Source organism: Salmo salar, chromosome ssa12, assembly GCF_905237065.1.
Source record: "Salmo salar chromosome ssa12, Ssal_v3.1, whole genome shotgun sequence".
NCBI classification, from domain to species: Eukaryota; Metazoa; Chordata; class Actinopteri; order Salmoniformes; family Salmonidae; genus Salmo; species Salmo salar.
The window spans coordinates 70,804,571-70,821,446 of record NC_059453.1 but is presented as its reverse complement, the minus strand read 5'-3'; the positions used below and the strand labels follow the sequence as shown (position 1 = coordinate 70,821,446).

Sequence of the window (16,876 nt, the reverse complement as noted above, 5' to 3'; positions counted from 1 at the left end):
CTTTATCACAGTGATATACAGCACGACTCCTGCTGAATCTCAAGGAGAGACAATCTGAACTGGGGCACTGGCAATGACCCTGGTCACCCATCTTTCTATTGTCATTTGTCAACATGAAAGATATGTAACCTTCTTGTCCACATATTCCAGCATGTGGATAGCTCACTGACCTACTAAACCTATCGCCCATCCATGACACGATGTTGTGCGCGTGTACGTGCGTGGGCGGCAGGTAGCCTAGTGGTTAGAGTGTTGGACTAGTAACCGAAAGGTTGCAAGATCGAATCCCTGAGCTGACAAGGTAAAAATCTGTCCTTCTGCCCCTGAACAAGGCAGTTAACCCACCGTTCCTAGGCCGTCATTGAAAATAAGAATTTGTTCTTAACTGACTTGCCTAGTTAAATAAAGGTAAATAAAATAATAAAAATGCGTGTTTGCATCCCCTAAAAGAATTATTGCTTGTAAATCTATGTCATGCTCAGACTGTATAAAATCAGATAACAGGTAACCCAAATCTGGCATTAAACTTTGCGACCAAGAAATAACAGAGACTGTTGCACAACTGCAAAACAATAAACATTGTGCAACTGCGCAATAAGGAATTTACTGTTCCCTGGGGGGAACCATATGTAAACATGTAATAACAAATCCTGTCATGACATGTTTAGCATATTTAATTAATGACTTCTTGCCATGTCTCTAGATACTGTATCAGATACTTCCATCTAAAGTTTTCCAAATCTGGTTGACAAAAAATGATTCTGGTCCAAACATCTCATGGTGTGTCCACACATATAAAGCTTTAAGAAATCAGCACACTGGGATGAGGGTCAGTGGCATCAGTTCAGCTGAACCTTGGGTATAGCAGGAAGCTTGTATACTGCATTTCTACACAATTTAAAAACTTTAAAAATACTATTTGGAGAACAGCAAAAACAGACAAAAATGACCCCAGCCATTAATTATCACCGTAATATTATAGTGAACAAAAAAATACACACATTTTATTTATTTATCTAGGCAAGTCATTGTAAATACGAATTTGTTCTTAACTGACTTGCCTAGTTAAATTAAAAAAAGTAAAAACATCTCTATAGAGCTGCTGCCTATGCTGTCTGACAAAATCCCCTATTTTGTAGTTCTTCAAAGTAAATTAGGCTATCAACTATCAATCCCTTGCATCATGTATTTTCAGGTAGAGATGCCTCATGAAGCAACAGCTGCTCTCTATATCACCTCACAAACTCGCATTCTTCTCTCTTCCCTAGTAGGTGTAAAAAGAAACAGACTGTACAAGTAGATGCTCAATGGATTATGGTCATTGTCGTTAATTACCACGTTTTATGCGCTAAACTATGTAGAATATTGGCCTGTTGGAATCTACAACTCCCTACTACCTCGCACAGTTCAGGTTGGATCTGATTCATCTCTAGAGAAACTGTGCAATGTGCGCATTGAGCTCACAGAAATAAAACGAAGGAAATCAAATTCAAATAAGTTAGTCAATTAGTTGTTAAAAAAAAAGAAAAATAACCAACATTTCAGTAAATCCCTCAGCACTACTGTCTGATATTACATGTTATTTGATTATGCAGACAATCTGGAATTTTTGTCACAGTAATAGTATAGTACATTAAGTGCTTCTCTACAGTATAGTAACCAGGAAAGTCTGTCATGCATGTAGTCACTGACCCATGAAATGACATCACCAATGTCTGTTTTTCTGCATGAGATTTTCCAGGTGAGAATGTAAGTCTTATTTACAAGTTATAACAGGGTTATAACAGTTAGTAAGCTGTAGGCCAGTCTTCTGACAGACTATCCTACTCAGTTGAGTTATCATCATGCCTGAATGTTCCGTCCATTCAATAATGAACAGCAGGAAATGCAATCTTGCCTTTCAGAATGAATTGCCATTTCATTTGAGGGCTATTAGCTGAAGTGCATTTATGAATATCAATAGTGTCTGAAGCCTAGCAGTTAAATGTATGAATCTACGAGTGGTTTTGACAGGGGTATATCTGGCCCCTCAACTGACAGCTACTGACTCCCTGATTTTGCAATGGAAGCATTAGGCCTAGGCCTTTTCTATCTTAACTGCAGAAATGTCTAAAGTACAAGGAACTGGTATTTCCCAATCGTAATGTGAGCAGGGCTTTGCAAGATTGAAACTGACTGAGAAGGCATGGAACAAATGGGAGACTTTACTATTTAAATCACCATCCAAAGTAAGATTGCTAAACACAGTTCATGACTTCATCAGTTTGAGTCAGTATGGGGGCATGGAAGTGAGTCTGTCCCATAGCCAAACTGTTGGTTCAGTTAGGGTCTTACGGAATTCTTCCCTGGTTGAATCATGGGGCAACAGAGGTGGTTGACAGGGTCCTCTGGGACAGTGGTCACCAACCTTTTATGAGGCGAGATCTACCGCTCAGATCATTTTTTTTAAATAACTTAAATGTAAAACATTATAACCTAATAAAAACAGTTCTGTAGGAATGAGGTTTGTGCAGTAGGCAGGCCTAATACATTATCACAGCATATTGGCTATATGCCTGTCCTGGCAAAATTGTTCTTCTCAGACCATATTATATTTCAAAACTCGAGCTTTGATAACAAAATAGATCAGTTCAGGGCCTGAAACTAACTTGTTGGTCCATCAGCCAATGTGGCAGGTAGATTTAAAAATATAGCCAAAATATTTTTACGCCATAATTACACCAAAAACAAAAAATGGATGACCATGCTTTGTAATGTTTCTAAAACAATACATCTATTACTAGTAAGAAGTGATGTGATATATTCAGGTGCGCAACTTTCACTGGGGACCGGGACAATGGTGATCCCCCCCCACGCATTCTGAAATTGCATTTTTGTTCCCCCCAGTTTTATCAATGCACTGTGTGATACAAAACACAGCACCGGTGTGCTTTAGGACCATGCAGGCTTTTTCCCGGTTTCAGCCGGCTGGATTTAGGACGGCACATACACCACAGAGCATGCAGACAGGCTGTGTGAAGGCAAAGCTGCTGAAAGGCTCGTGTATAGGACCAGCCCAGGAGAGATGAACAGAGGCAGCTGCTGTCTGTGTTGCACATTTTCTATGAGTTGTAAAGCAAGCAGAGCAGAAACTGGCTACTCTTTAGCTGACTGATCTCAATGGCAAGTTAACTTCTGTTTGACAGATAAATATATATTCCCAGTGCTGAGCTAATAGTGTAACTGACATGTTACGTTAGGTAATGTTTCATCCCCTCTCGACTGAAGTGAATGAACTACTACCAGCTAGTTAGCTAGCTAGTAGCTAGCACCGCCAGTTCAGTGTTAGCTAGCTATCAGTCAGGTAGCAGTATCTAACAGCTATTGTGTATATGGAAATGTTTGTAGCCTTTGATTTGTCCCGTTTCAACAGAAGTAAATTTGATGATGTACCATTAGTTAGAGCTAGCCAGAAGTTGGCTAACGTTAGCCATCTAGCTCACTAACTTTTGCTATTATTTTTGCCTCAATCACACTAGACCTGAATCAACCGATGAAACCAGTGGCCAAGCGATTGAAGACCGATATTCTTATGTTTTTTCAGCACGATACAAGTTTTATTAGTAAGGAAAGCAATGTAACATTATTGATCTGTCCGTTTCCCTATCTTATTTCCTACTTTTCACACTGACACGGTATAAACAGCTCTACAGGCTTCAGTGTCATGGTGCACAGTCAGTACACAACACTATGCTCATCATGTCTTAGCAGGATCAGATGGTGACATTCCATCTTGAGTCGATGTGGAGGCTAAAGTCTGGGATCTGGGAATAATCTTTATTTCAATTACTGAACCATTGATTTTATTCTTAGATAATATAATGCATAAATATACACCAAGGTAATTCTTTGTCATGCCTCATTTGAGCAGGATCAGATGGTGACCGGGTCTCGTCAGGGTTAGGCAGCCTGGGAAGACCAGTGTATCGGTGCAGAGGTCAACTTACGCAGATACAACACTTTATTCTCTCAGTGCAGCAAACACTGGACAAGCAAGAAGCTTCAAAGATCAAAACTATTTTAAGGCAGTCTGACAACACTCTAAAGTTGATTTCCAAACTGTATCAAGGGTTAATAGAGGCTTTTCCCAATGACACAAAAAAACGTCAAACAAAATTGATGATGAATGGATTCAGATATGTTAGAATTCCCAGTCATGTTCATATAAGCACAGACATAAATTACTGCAGTTTAAGACCATCCATAGAACTTACTATATGCCTGTGAAAAATAATATCATGCACCCAGAAATTGTATTATTCTGCTGGAAGTATAAAACACAAATTTGCCTATGTTATGGTCTTGTGAAGGCTGGCTGAATTATGGCAACAAGTATGTTCTTTTATCTCAGCATGTCTGCAGATTCTCCCTTCTCCCTGTTTAAAAAAAAAAAATGCTGATACTGGAGACTTTTATCAAGTTAAAAGAGCTCTACAGTACTATTAGGCCTATGATATGAATTATATGGAGGACGTACTGTTTCTGTGTATTAATGTGTAGGAGTATGTGTTTTTATGAAACTTTTGCTTTCCAAACCTTTCCCATGAGAAATGTAAAAAAAGATTAGAAGGAAGTTGTGTTGGGGAGAGTGTTGAGTTATTGACTAGACTGGTGGGGTTTCGGACATGCAGGCTGCACGGGCTGGCTGGGCGGACTGGCTGAAATTTGCTATTGAGGATGTCTTAACCTGTTAGGGCTAGGGGGCAGCATTGACACGGCTGGATAAAAAACATACCCGATTTAATCTGGTTACCACTCCTACTCAGTAACTAGAATATGCATATACTTATTACATATGGATAGAAAACACCCTAAATTTTCTAAAACTGTTTGAATGGTGTCTGTGAGTATAACAGAACTCAAATGGCAGGTCAAAACCTGAGAGATTCCTTTACAGGAAGTGGCCTGTCTGACCATTTCTGGAACTTCTTTGCCATCTCTATCATTTACTAAGGATCTCTGCTCTAACGTGACACTTCCCACGTCGTCCATAGGCTCTCATAGCCCGGGAAAAAGAGAATGTCGTCATTCCAGCCCCAGGCTGAAACACATTATCGCCTTTCTCAAGTGGCCCATCAAGAGACACTAGCTTATGCGCGTGACCCCGACCGCCCCCGCCTTTGGGATTTTTTTCCTCTGTTTGCCGAAAAGGAGATTCCCTGTCGGAATTTTACCGCTTTTCTACGAAAAAAATGACGTAAAAATTGATTTTAAACAGCGGTTGACATGCTTCGACGTACGGCAATTGAATACTTTGAATTTTATTGTCGGGAATTGCGCCAAGCGCGACACTTCTTTACTATTTCGGATAGTGTCTGGAACGCATACGAACAAAACGCCGCTATTCGGATATAACGATGGATTATTTTGGACCAAACCAACATTTGTTATTGAAGTAGACGTCCTGGGTGTGCATTCTGACGAAGACAACAAAAGGTAATGACATTTTTATAATAGTAAATATGATTATGGTGAGTGCTAAACTTGCCGGATGTCTAAATAGCGAGCCCGTGATGCCTGGGCTATATACTTAGAATATTGCAAAATGTGCTTTCACCAAAAAGCTATTTTAAAATCGGACATATCGAGTGCATAGAGGAGGTCTGTATCTATAATTCTTAAAATAATTGTTATGCTTTTTGTGAACGTTTATCGTGAGTAATTTAGTAAAATGTTAGCGAATTCCCCGTAAGTTTGCGGGGGGTATGCTAGTTCTGAACGTCACATGCTAATGTAAAAAGCTGGTTTTTGATATAAATATGAACTTGATTGAACAAAACATGCATGTATTGTATAACATAATGTCCTAGGGTTGTCATCTGATGAAGATCATCAAAGGTGAGTGCTGCATTTAGCTGTCTTCTGGGTTTTGGTGACATTATATGCTGGCTTGAAAAATGGGTGTCTGATTATTTCTGGCTTGGTACTCTGCTGACATAATCTAATGTTTTGCTTTCGTTGTAAAGCCTTTTTGAAATCGGACAGTGTGGTTAGATTAACGAGAGTCTTATCTTTAAATGGCTGTAAAATAGTCATATGTTTGAGAAATTGAAGTAATAGGATTTTGAAGATTTTGAAAATCGCGCCACAGGCTGGCAGTGGATGTTACGTAGGTGGGACGAATTCGTCCCGCCGGTCCCATAGAGGTTAATAAAGTCAATCAAAAGTTAAGTCTTTGTACTTTATTTGTAAGAGTTGTTCATTTGTTAGGTTATTGGTTAAAGTTGCAACACAATATAGATTATTGAATTATCATTGATCTAGTTCAGTCTTACTAATTAAACATATTTAATAATGATCTCTTACCTAGCTTGATGACTGTGGGCATTTTTGCTTACTTTTTGTTGCTCTAAATAGAGACAGCTAGAAGGGCCATGGGGCCATGCCATGCCGCCCCCCCCCCCCCACACACACACACACTTCTAAAACCAGTTGCGCCCCCTGGGTATATTGCTCAATTGTGTTTCATTTTTGTGAGACAAATGTTCAGCAGCCCCTTTAAGGGCAGGAGGTTACCGTGGCAACGAGGACACTCGAGCCGCCAGTTAGCCTACAGTGTGACTGCCTGTGAGATATGATAATCTGACTAGCAGCCGATGTCTTGGCTGAAGCATAAGCTCAAACATTTAAAAACAACCTTCCACCTGATGGCGAAACTCGAGGACCACCACATCTGCCTCAAGCACAAATTCATGTTCCTATGACCAGAGAAAGTGAAATATTCCTCGTTATTAAAATATACACCACGAGCTGCTAATAATACATTTGACTACTCATTCATTGCAATGCAAGTGGAAGTAGGGAGTAGACGTTTTATGTTTTTTAATCGTGTTGAATAAAAACAGTGTTACGGGTGCTGAATATTATTTTATTTTTTTATACATGAACGCACCCATAAAAAAACCAACTCTTTGCTGTATTCTTTGACAGTCCCTCTCTGGTCATTGTTTTAAAAGTTAGGAAATCTCTCGTAGGCTAGTATCAAACTTGTAGACACTGATTTGAGCTCTCCGATTGGCCAGCGCAGTAGGCGCACTCGATTTAGCCACAGAACTCCTGGTCCGCTGGGTAGACGGATTTTGTCCTTTCTGACAAAATAAATGGTTCAAAATTTGAACAGTTTACCTACCCGCTTCGCAGGGCTTCTGAATCAAGTGCACCTACCGCCAACAGCGCAACACGAATAATAAATAAAGCGGCGCAAGCCTTTATCATTTGCTTTTCTACAGAAATGTTTGGTGATCTACTAGGAATGCCTTAAAGATCGATCAGTTGATCGTGATCAACCAGTTCATGACCAAAGCTCTGGGAAATTAAACCGGTATGAGCAAAGAGGAAGCTGGGGTTGGATGGGAGACCCACACTATGAACCATTGTACTATGGTTGTCTCCATTAAGACAGTGTAATCAGGTTTGAAATTGCAATGACAATGTGAAATTCAAATGCAATGCAAAGTTGAAGAAAATGCTACCGAAGTTCTACCAACACATTGACTGTAGTACTCGCTCTGGAAAATCATTGGACCACTGCTACTCAACTTTTCAAAACGCCTACAAGGCCCTGCCCCACCTTCCCTTTTGCAAATCTGACCACGACTACATTATGCTTCTCCCTTCCTATAGACAGAAACTCAAACAGGAAGTACCCGTGCTAAGGTCTATTCAACGTTGGTCTGACCAATCGGAATCCATGCTTCAAGATTGTTTTGATCACGCGGACTGAGATATGTTCCAGGTTGACTCTGAGAATAACATTTACGAATACACGGATACGGTGACTGAGTTCATCAGGAAGTGTATAGATGTTGTACCCACTGTGACTATTAAAACCTACCCAAACCAGAAACCGTGGATAGATGCCAGCATTCACGCAAAACTGAAAGAGCAAACTAGAGGTCGACCGATTAATTGGAATGGCTGAATAAGTAGGGCCGATTTCAAGTTTTTCATAACAATTGGAAAATCTGTATTTTTGGACGCAGATTTGGCCGTTTTTTTTTTTTTTAGACCTTTATTTAAGTAGGCAAGTCAGTTAAGAACACATTCTTATTTTCAATGACGGCCTCGGAACGGTGGGTTAACTGCCTTGTTCAGGGGCAGAACAACAGAATTTTACCTTGTCAGCTCGGGGATTCAATCTTGCAACCTTACGGTTAACTAGTCCAACACTCTAACCACCTGCTTTACATTGCACTCCACGAGGAGCCTGCCTGTTACGCGAATGCAGTAAGAAGCCAAGGTAAGTTGCTAGCTAGCATTAAACTTATCTTATAAAAAACAATCAATCAATCATAATCACTAGTTAACTACACATGGTTGATGATATTACTAGTTTATCTAGCCTGTCCTGCGTTGCATATAATCGCTTTGGTACACGTTGCTCCAACCATCAACATCGATGCCTTTCTTAAAATCAATACACAGAAGTATATATTTTTAAACCTGCATATTTAGCTAAAAGAAATCCAGGTTAGCAGGCAATATTAACCAGGTGAAATTGTGTCATTTTGCATTCATTGCACGCAGAGTCAGGGTATATGCAACAGTTTGGGCCACCTGGCTCGTTGAGAACTAATTTGCCTGAATTTTACGTAATTATGACATAACATTGAAGGTTGTGCAATGTAACAGGAAAATTTTGACTTAGGGATGCCACCCGTTAGATAAAATACGGAACGATTCCGTATTTCACTGACAGGAAAAACGTTTTGTTTTCGAGATGATAGTTTCCGGATTCGACCATATTAATGACCTAAGGTTCGTAATTCTGTGTGTTATTATGTTATAAATAAGTCTATGATTTGATAGAGCAGTCTGACTGAGTGATGGTAAGCAGCAGCAGGCTCGTAAGCATTCATTCAAACAGCACTTTCGTGCATTTGCCAGCAGCCCTTCGCAATGCATTGCACTGTTTATGACTTCAAGCCTGTCAACTCCCAAGATTAGGCTGGTGTAACCGATGTGAAATGGCTAGCTAGTTAGCCGGGTGCGCACTAATAGCGTTTCAAACGTCACTAGCCTGAGACTTGGAAGTGGTTGTTCCCCTTGCTCTACATGGGTAACGCTGTTTTGAGGGTGGCTGTCGATGTGTTCCTGGTTCGAGCCCAGGTAGGAGCGAGGAGAGGGACGGAAGCTATACTGTTACACTGGCAATACTAAAGTGCCTATAAGAACATCCAATAGTCAAAGGTATATGAAATACAAATTGAATAGAGAGAAATAGTCCTATAATTCCTATAATAACTACAACCTAAAACTTCTTACCTGGGAATATTGAAGAATCATGTTAAAAGGAACCACCAGCTTTCATATGTTCATGTTCTGAGAAAGGAACTTAAACGTTAGCTTTTTTACATGGCACATATTGCACTTTTACTTTCTTCTCCAACACTTTGTTTTTGCATTAGTTAAACCAAATTTAACATGTTTCATTATTTATTTGAGGCCAAATTGATTTTATTGATGTATTAAGTTAAAATAAGTGTTCATTCAGTTCATTCATTGTTGTAATTGTCATTATTACAAATAAATAAAAAAGAAAGAAAGAAAAAAAGAAAAATAATGAAAGAAAAATAAATGCACCCATTAATCGGTATTTTTTTTTTTTGGTCCTCCAATAATCGGTATCGGTATTGAAAACTCATAATCGGTCGACCTCTAGTGCAAACCACCACATTTAACCATGGGAATATGGCCGAAAACAAACAGTGTAGTTATTCCCTCCGTAAGGCAATCAAACGGGCAAAATGTCAGTACAGAGATAAGGTGGAGTCACAATTCAATGGCTCAGACACGAAGCATATGTTTTTTTATATTTTTTTTTATTTAACTAGGCAAGCCAGTTAACTTCTTTGGGATAGGGGGCGGTATTTTGACGTCTGGATGAAAAGCGTGCCCAAAGTAAACTGCCTGCTACTCAGGCCCAGCTAGGATATGCATCTAATTGGTAGATTTGGATAGAAAACACTCTAAAGTTTCTAAAACTGTTCAAATAATGTCTGTGAGTATAACAGAACTGAAATGGCAGGCGAAACCCAGAGGACAAACCATAAAAATAAATAACAGATTCAGCATACCACTGATTTCAATGCCTGGCACTTTTATAATAGGGCAAAATGGTCCCCGATTGCAGTTCCTAGGGCTTCCACTAGATGTCAACAGTCTTTAGAAAGAGTTTCAGGCTGGTTTTTGGAAAAATGAGGGAGAAGTTGTAGTTTTTCTAAGTGGCTCCCATTTTGGCTGTAGTGTTTCCAAGCACATGGCCGAGAGAGCACGTTCTTTTTGTTTATCTCCGGTAAAGACAATAACGATTCTCCGTCTTAAATTTTATCGTTTATTTGCGTATTAGGGTACCTAAGGATTGATTATAAACGTTGATTGACTTGTTTAAATAAGTTTATTGGTAACGTTTGGGATTCATTTTGTATGCATTTTGAAGGAGGGAAACCGAGTGGATTATTGACTGAAGCGCGCCAGCTAAACGGAGTTTTCTGGATATAAAAGAAGGAATTTATCTAACAAAAGGACCATTTGTAATGTAACTGGGACATTTTGGAGTGCCAACAGAAGAAGATCTTCAAAGGTAAGGCATATATTATATCGCTATTTCTGACTTTCGTGTCGCAACTCCCTGGTTGAAAATTATTTGTTATGCATTTGTGTGCTGGACGCTGTCCTCAGATAATCGCATAAAGCCTTTTTGAAATCTGACACCTCGGCTGGATTAACAACAAGTTAAGCTTTATTTTGATGTATTGCACTTGTGATTTCATGAAAGTTTAATATTTATAGTAACGAATTCTTATTTATGTGGTAGGGTCTACAGACAATCACGGACTACAAAGGGAAAACCAGCCACGTCGCGTACACCGACGTCTTGCTTCCGGACAAGCTAAACACCTTCTTCGCCCGAGGATAACACAATGCCACCGACGTGGCCCGCTACCAAGGACTGCGGTCTCTCCTTCTCCGTGGCCGACGTGCGTAATACATTTAAGCGTGTTAACCCTCACAAGGCTGCCGGCCCGGCCCCACTTACTTCAAGATGTGCACCATTGTTCCTACACCCAAGAAAGCAAAGGTAACTGAAATAAATGGCAATAGTCCAGTAGCACTCACTTCTGTCATCATGAAGTGCTTGAGAGTCTAGTTAAGGATCATATCACCTCTACCTTACCTGACACCCTAGACTCACATCAATTTGCTTACCGCCCCAATAGATCCTCAGACGATGCAATCGCTGTATGCCCTATCCCATCTGGACAAGAGGAATACTTATGTAATGTAAGAATGCCGTTCATTGACTATAGCTCAGCATTCAACACCGTAGTACCCTCCAAGTACCCTCCAAGCTCATCATTAAGCTTGGGGCCCTGGGTCTGATCCCCGCCCAGTGCAACTGGGTCCTAGACTTCATGACGGGCCATCCACAGGTGGTGAAGGTAAGAAACAACACCTCCACTTCGCTAATCCTCAACACAGGGGCCCCACAAGGGTACATGCTCAGCCCCCTCCTGCACTCCCTGTTCACCCATGACTGCGTGGCCATGGACGCCTCCAACTCAATCACCAAGTTTGCAGACGACACAACAGTAGTAAGCCTGATTACCAACAATGACGAAACAGCCTACAGGGAGGAGGTGAGGGCCCTGGGAGAGTCGTGCCAGGAAAATAACCTCTCACTCAACATGAACAAAACAAAGGAGCTGATCGTGGACTTCAGGAAACATACCCTATCCACATCGAAGGGACCGCAGTGGAGAAGGTGGACAGCTTCAAGTTCCTTGGTGTACACATCACTGAATCTGAAATGGTCCACCCACACACAGTGTGGTGAAGAAGGCGCAACAGCGCCTCTTCAGTCTCAGGAGGCTGAGGAAATTTGGCTTGGCTCCTAAAACCCTCACAAACTTTTACAGATGCACAATTGAGAGCATCCTCTCGGGCTGTATCACCGCCTGGTACGGCAACTGCACTGCCCGCAACCGCAGGGCTCTCCAGAGGGTGGTGTGGTCTGTCCACTCCAAACTACCTTGCCCTCCAGGAAGGTCAAAAAGATCATCAAGGACATCAACCACCAGAGCCACGGCCTGTTCACCCGCTATCATCCAGAAGGCAAGGTCAGTACAGGTGCATCAAAGCAAGGACCGAGAGACTGAAAAACAGCTGCTATCTCAAGGCCATCAGACAGTTAAATAGCCATCACTAACCGGCTTCCACCCATTTACACAACCCTGCACCGTAGAGGCTGCTGCCCTATATACATCGACTTGGAATCACTGGCCACTTGAATAATGTTTAAATACTGCTTTACTCATCTCATATGTATATACTGTATTCTACTGTATTTTAGTCAATGCCACTCCGACATTGCTCAATCTAATATTTATATATTTCTTAATTCCATTCTTTTACATTTGTGTGTATTGTCGTGAATTGTTATATACTACTGCACTGTTGGAGCTAGGAACACAAGCATTTCGCTACACCCGCAATAACATCTGCTAAATATGTGTATGTGTAACCGATGTGAAATGGCTAGTTAGTTAGCGGTGGTGCGCGCTAATAGCGTTTCAATCGGTGACGTCACTCGCTCTGAGACTTGAAGTAGGGTTGCCCCTTGCGTTGCAAGGGCCGTGGCTTTTGTGGCGCGATGGGTAACGATGCTTCGTGGGGTGTCAGTTGTTGATGTGTGCAAGGGTCCCTGGTTCGAGCCCAGGTTGGGGCGAGGAGAGGGACGGAACCTACACTGTTACATTGATGCTGTTGACCCGGATCGTTGGTTGCTGCGGAAAAGGAGGAGGTCAAAGGGGGGGTGAGTGTAACCGATGTGAAATGGCTAGTTAGTTAGCGGTGGTGCGCGCTAATAGCGTTTCAATCGGTGACGTCACTCGCTCTGAGACTTGAAGTAGGGTTGCCCCTTGCGTTGCAAGGGCCGTGGCGCGATGGGTAACGATGCTTCGGTGGGTGTCAGTTGTTGATGCGTGCAAGGGTCCCTGGTTCGAGCCCAGGTTGGGCGCGAGGAGAGGGACGGAACCTACACTGTTACATATGGACCAATAAAATTTGATTTTTTCACACCATGTTCCCTCTGACATACCCTCTAGCTTCAGCATCCTCGCTACATGCATTACTGTACCAACGTGAAACACTGCAAACAACCTTTATTGTATAATCTCTGGCTGCTTTTAACTATATTCTTTATTATTTCTATCATCCCACCATGATAACAACACCGTCGGGCCTAGAAGCCACATAACTGCTCATGGGTCACAGGTCAGTGATGGAGGTTTCAAACAATGGTTCATCTCTACTATTCCATAGGATTGAATGTAACCAGCCTAAACTTGACACAGTGTCAAACAACAAAACACCCAGCAGGAACAGATGAATGACGGCTCTCGGGTAACTAACTTTGGTGCCAGGGAGGTACAGAGTGCAAGGTTTTGTTCCATCCCAGCACTAACAACCCTGATTCAACCAATCATGGAGGATGATTAGTTCATTATTTGAAACGGGTGTGTTAGTACTGGGTTGGGAAAAACGCCTGCAGACCTTGTAGAGTGAAAATTAAACAATTATGTAAAAAGTTAACAAATCTGCCTTGAGTTAAAACTAAACTGAAGTCTAGAGGGTCTCCCGCAATCGCATGGTTTTGGCAAGCGTTACAATACCCTTGCTGCTTGGCTACCAAAATATGCAATGAATCAGTCCACCTTTCACCAAATTTGAGGTTTTGAGAGCTGCAGTTTCTTTATATTAGTGACGCATTTCATTAATTCCTATTTGGTGACAAAATATCAGCATATATTATTACCATGCAATTAGAATTAAATGCAGAAATAAAGTGTAGACTGATGCTGCTGCTTCAGTCAGGCCTAAAACTGCTGCAATAGGAAATGCGCACTGATGTCACTGTCAGAATGCAGTAGTTTGTTGGTACATACCTTCTCCTGTATTCGTCTCTCTCTCGCTTGACTTTAGCCAAAACATTATACAGAGCTCTTATTTCTGGTGTGATTGTATCGATTTGGACCCCAACACCGTCCGGGTGATTCCAGGATACACCGGGCCCCTGGAGTGTCTCATAGCGCTCGCCGTGTCTCCTCACGTGCGTGAAACTCCAAATGGTACCAGGCAGTCGGGATTCCGTAGAGTCGGTTTGGACAGCTACTTCACGTGTGTATACTTGGTATCGTTGTTGCTCCAAGGCTTGCTGCAGTTGGTTCTCTAATAATTTGTTTCTCCGCTCTAGTTCATGAACCTTAGCAAGAAAACAGCGAAAGCGCAGGTTCAGAGTCTTCAGGACGTGGATATTGGACCCCAAATCATTTCGCAGAGCACTGGTTACCGCGCCCGACCCAGAAGTGGACATACGGCTGACAGGAACTGTAGCGATCATAGCAGCAGGCGAAGTATCAAAAAAAGAGTTCATCATACCGGTAAACAAAAAACTGATAATCGCTGGTTTTAATGCTTTGTTTGCTAAAATAATTTAACAACCAAACCGATCCTATTTCTGCATATCCTCCAAAAGGCCAGTTCCCCACGGAGTTTCTTATGATGTGGCTCTTTGAAATGAGATTGACAGCGCAGTTGAAGGTGATGCAACCATCGCTTTCCTCAAACATCCAGAAACCACATGTTCCTATTGGTGCGAAGAAAAACACAATGGTATCCACAAACAGATCATCTTATCGGCCCAATCCTCTGGCTCAACCGGCAAGGCTCCATCCTCCTCTGCTATACGCAGGAATATGAGACACCGTGCCTTTGATTTGTCATATGCTGAATGCTCCCAGTTACTCCCTTTCCCATCCTCTCTACACTACACAGACAGACTCTTTCTTTCTCTTCGCTCCTATTCACATATCTCTCCGAACTCCGGTGCCGCGGTGTGATAACACTATGCTTCCTGTCTATAGCCCTGCCTCTTCGTGGCGCCGCTGGATCATGTTTCAAGCTGCTCAACTGGGCAACGTATGCATCGCCCCTCCCATTCTCTGTCACGCCCCCTCACGAGCAAAAACAAACTCACGCGCTCACAGTACAAATAAAATCATAAAGTCCAAAGTGCAGAAAATGAGGGAAAATACAGTTCCCAAAAATGTAATGATGGACAAATTATCCATAAAATTAGACTAGGCTACCTTGAACAAAACGTTTTTGTTCAAGGTAGCCTAGTCTAATTTTAGGGATAATTTGTCCATCATTACATTTTGGGGAACTGTATTTTCACTCATATTTCAGCATTTTGGGCTTCAGAGCTCCCAGTCACCCTGTGCACAGAACACAAATTGTTCAACATTAAAATGAAGCAAAACAATATCACCTTAAAAAAAGATGACAGCGTGATAGATGGCCATCAAATGATCAAATCCATAAAGTTGGGTGTATTTGAGAGCACTAGCTGTTCCGGATGACTGTGTGATCTCGCTTTCCATAGACAATGTGAGTAAGACCTTTAATTAAACAGGTTAATATTCGCAGACCGAATACCAGGACTCTAATATTTGCAGACAGAGTACCAGGACGTGTACTCAGAGCATGCGCTGACCAGCTGGCAAGTGTCTTCACTGACATTTTCAACCTATCCCTGACCTGGTCTGTAATACCAACTTGTTTCAAGCAGACCACTGTAGTCCCCATGCCCAAGAACACCAAGGTAGCCTGCCTAAATGACTATCGCCCCATTGCACTCACATCAATAGCAATGAAATGCTTTGAAAGGCTGGTCATGGCTCAGATCAACACCATCATCCCAGACACCCTAGATCCACTCCAATTCGCATACCACCGCAACAGATCCACAGATCTCTATTGCACTCCACACTGCCCTCACCCACCTGGACAATAAGAATACCTATGTAAGAATTCTGTTGATTGACTATAGCTCAGCATTCAACACCATAGTCCCCTCCAAGCTCATCACCAAACTCAGGACCCTGTGACTGAACACCTCCCTCTGCAACTGGATCTTGGACTTCCTGACGGGCCACCGCCAGGTGGAGAGTGTAGGCAACAAAACATCCTGGCTGAAAAGATTTGGCATGGGCCCTCAGATCCTCAAAAAGTTATACTGCTGCACCATTAAGAGCATCTTGACTGGCTGCATTACTGCTTGGTACAGCAACTGCAAGGCACCTGACCGTAAGGCGCTACAGAGGGTGGTGAGTACGGCCCAGTACATCACTGGGGTCGAGCTCCCTGCCATCCAGGATCTTTATACCAGGTGGTCAGAGGAAGGCCCAAAAAATGGTCAAAGACTCCAACCACCCAAGCCATAGACTGTTCTCTCTGCAACCACATGGCAAGTGGTACCAGTGCACCAAGTCTGGAACCAACAGGACCCTGAACAGCTTCTACCCTCAAGCCCTAAGACTGCTATGCAAGCCTGCGAAATACAATGAGCTCCAAAAGTATTGGGACAGTGACCATTTTTGTTGTTGTTTTGGCTCTGTACTCCAGCACTTTGGATTTGAAGTGGTACAATGATTATGAGTTTAAAGTGCAGACTGTCAGCTTTAATTTGAGGCTATTTTCATACATATCGGGTGAACCGTTTAGTTTACAACATTTTTATACATAGCCCCCCATTTTAGTGGACCAAAAGTATTGGGACAAATTCACTGGTTGAGTTTCAGATGATTTGGTGCCCAAAATAAATTAATGGTAAATAATGTATCGTATTTTGGAGTAATTTTTATTGTCAATAAGAAAATAATGTTTCTAATTAATGTGGATGCTACCATAATTACAGATTGTGCTGAATGAATCGTGAATAATGATGAGTGAGAAAAGTTACAGATGCACAAATATCATACCCCAAATATCATAC

The 16,876-nt window shown here is 41.9% G+C and overlaps 1 protein-coding gene across 2 annotated transcripts in view; it reads right to left on the bottom strand.

Annotated features, from left to right (window-relative positions):
- iffo2b (intermediate filament family orphan 2b) overlaps positions 1-15,019 on the bottom strand; it is a 44,078-nt gene extending 29,059 nt beyond the window's left edge. The window contains exon 1 of one of the 2 annotated variants that reach the window (XM_014133596.2): positions 13,986-15,019. In XM_014133596.2, the coding sequence (XP_013989071.1) occupies positions 13,986-14,476 (491 nt within the window). In that variant the 5' untranslated portion in view covers positions 14,477-15,019. The remainder of the gene's footprint in view (positions 1-13,985) is intronic. The other variant, XM_014133597.2, reaches the window with a different exon arrangement.
- Positions 15,020-16,876: the final 1,857 nt, after the last annotated feature.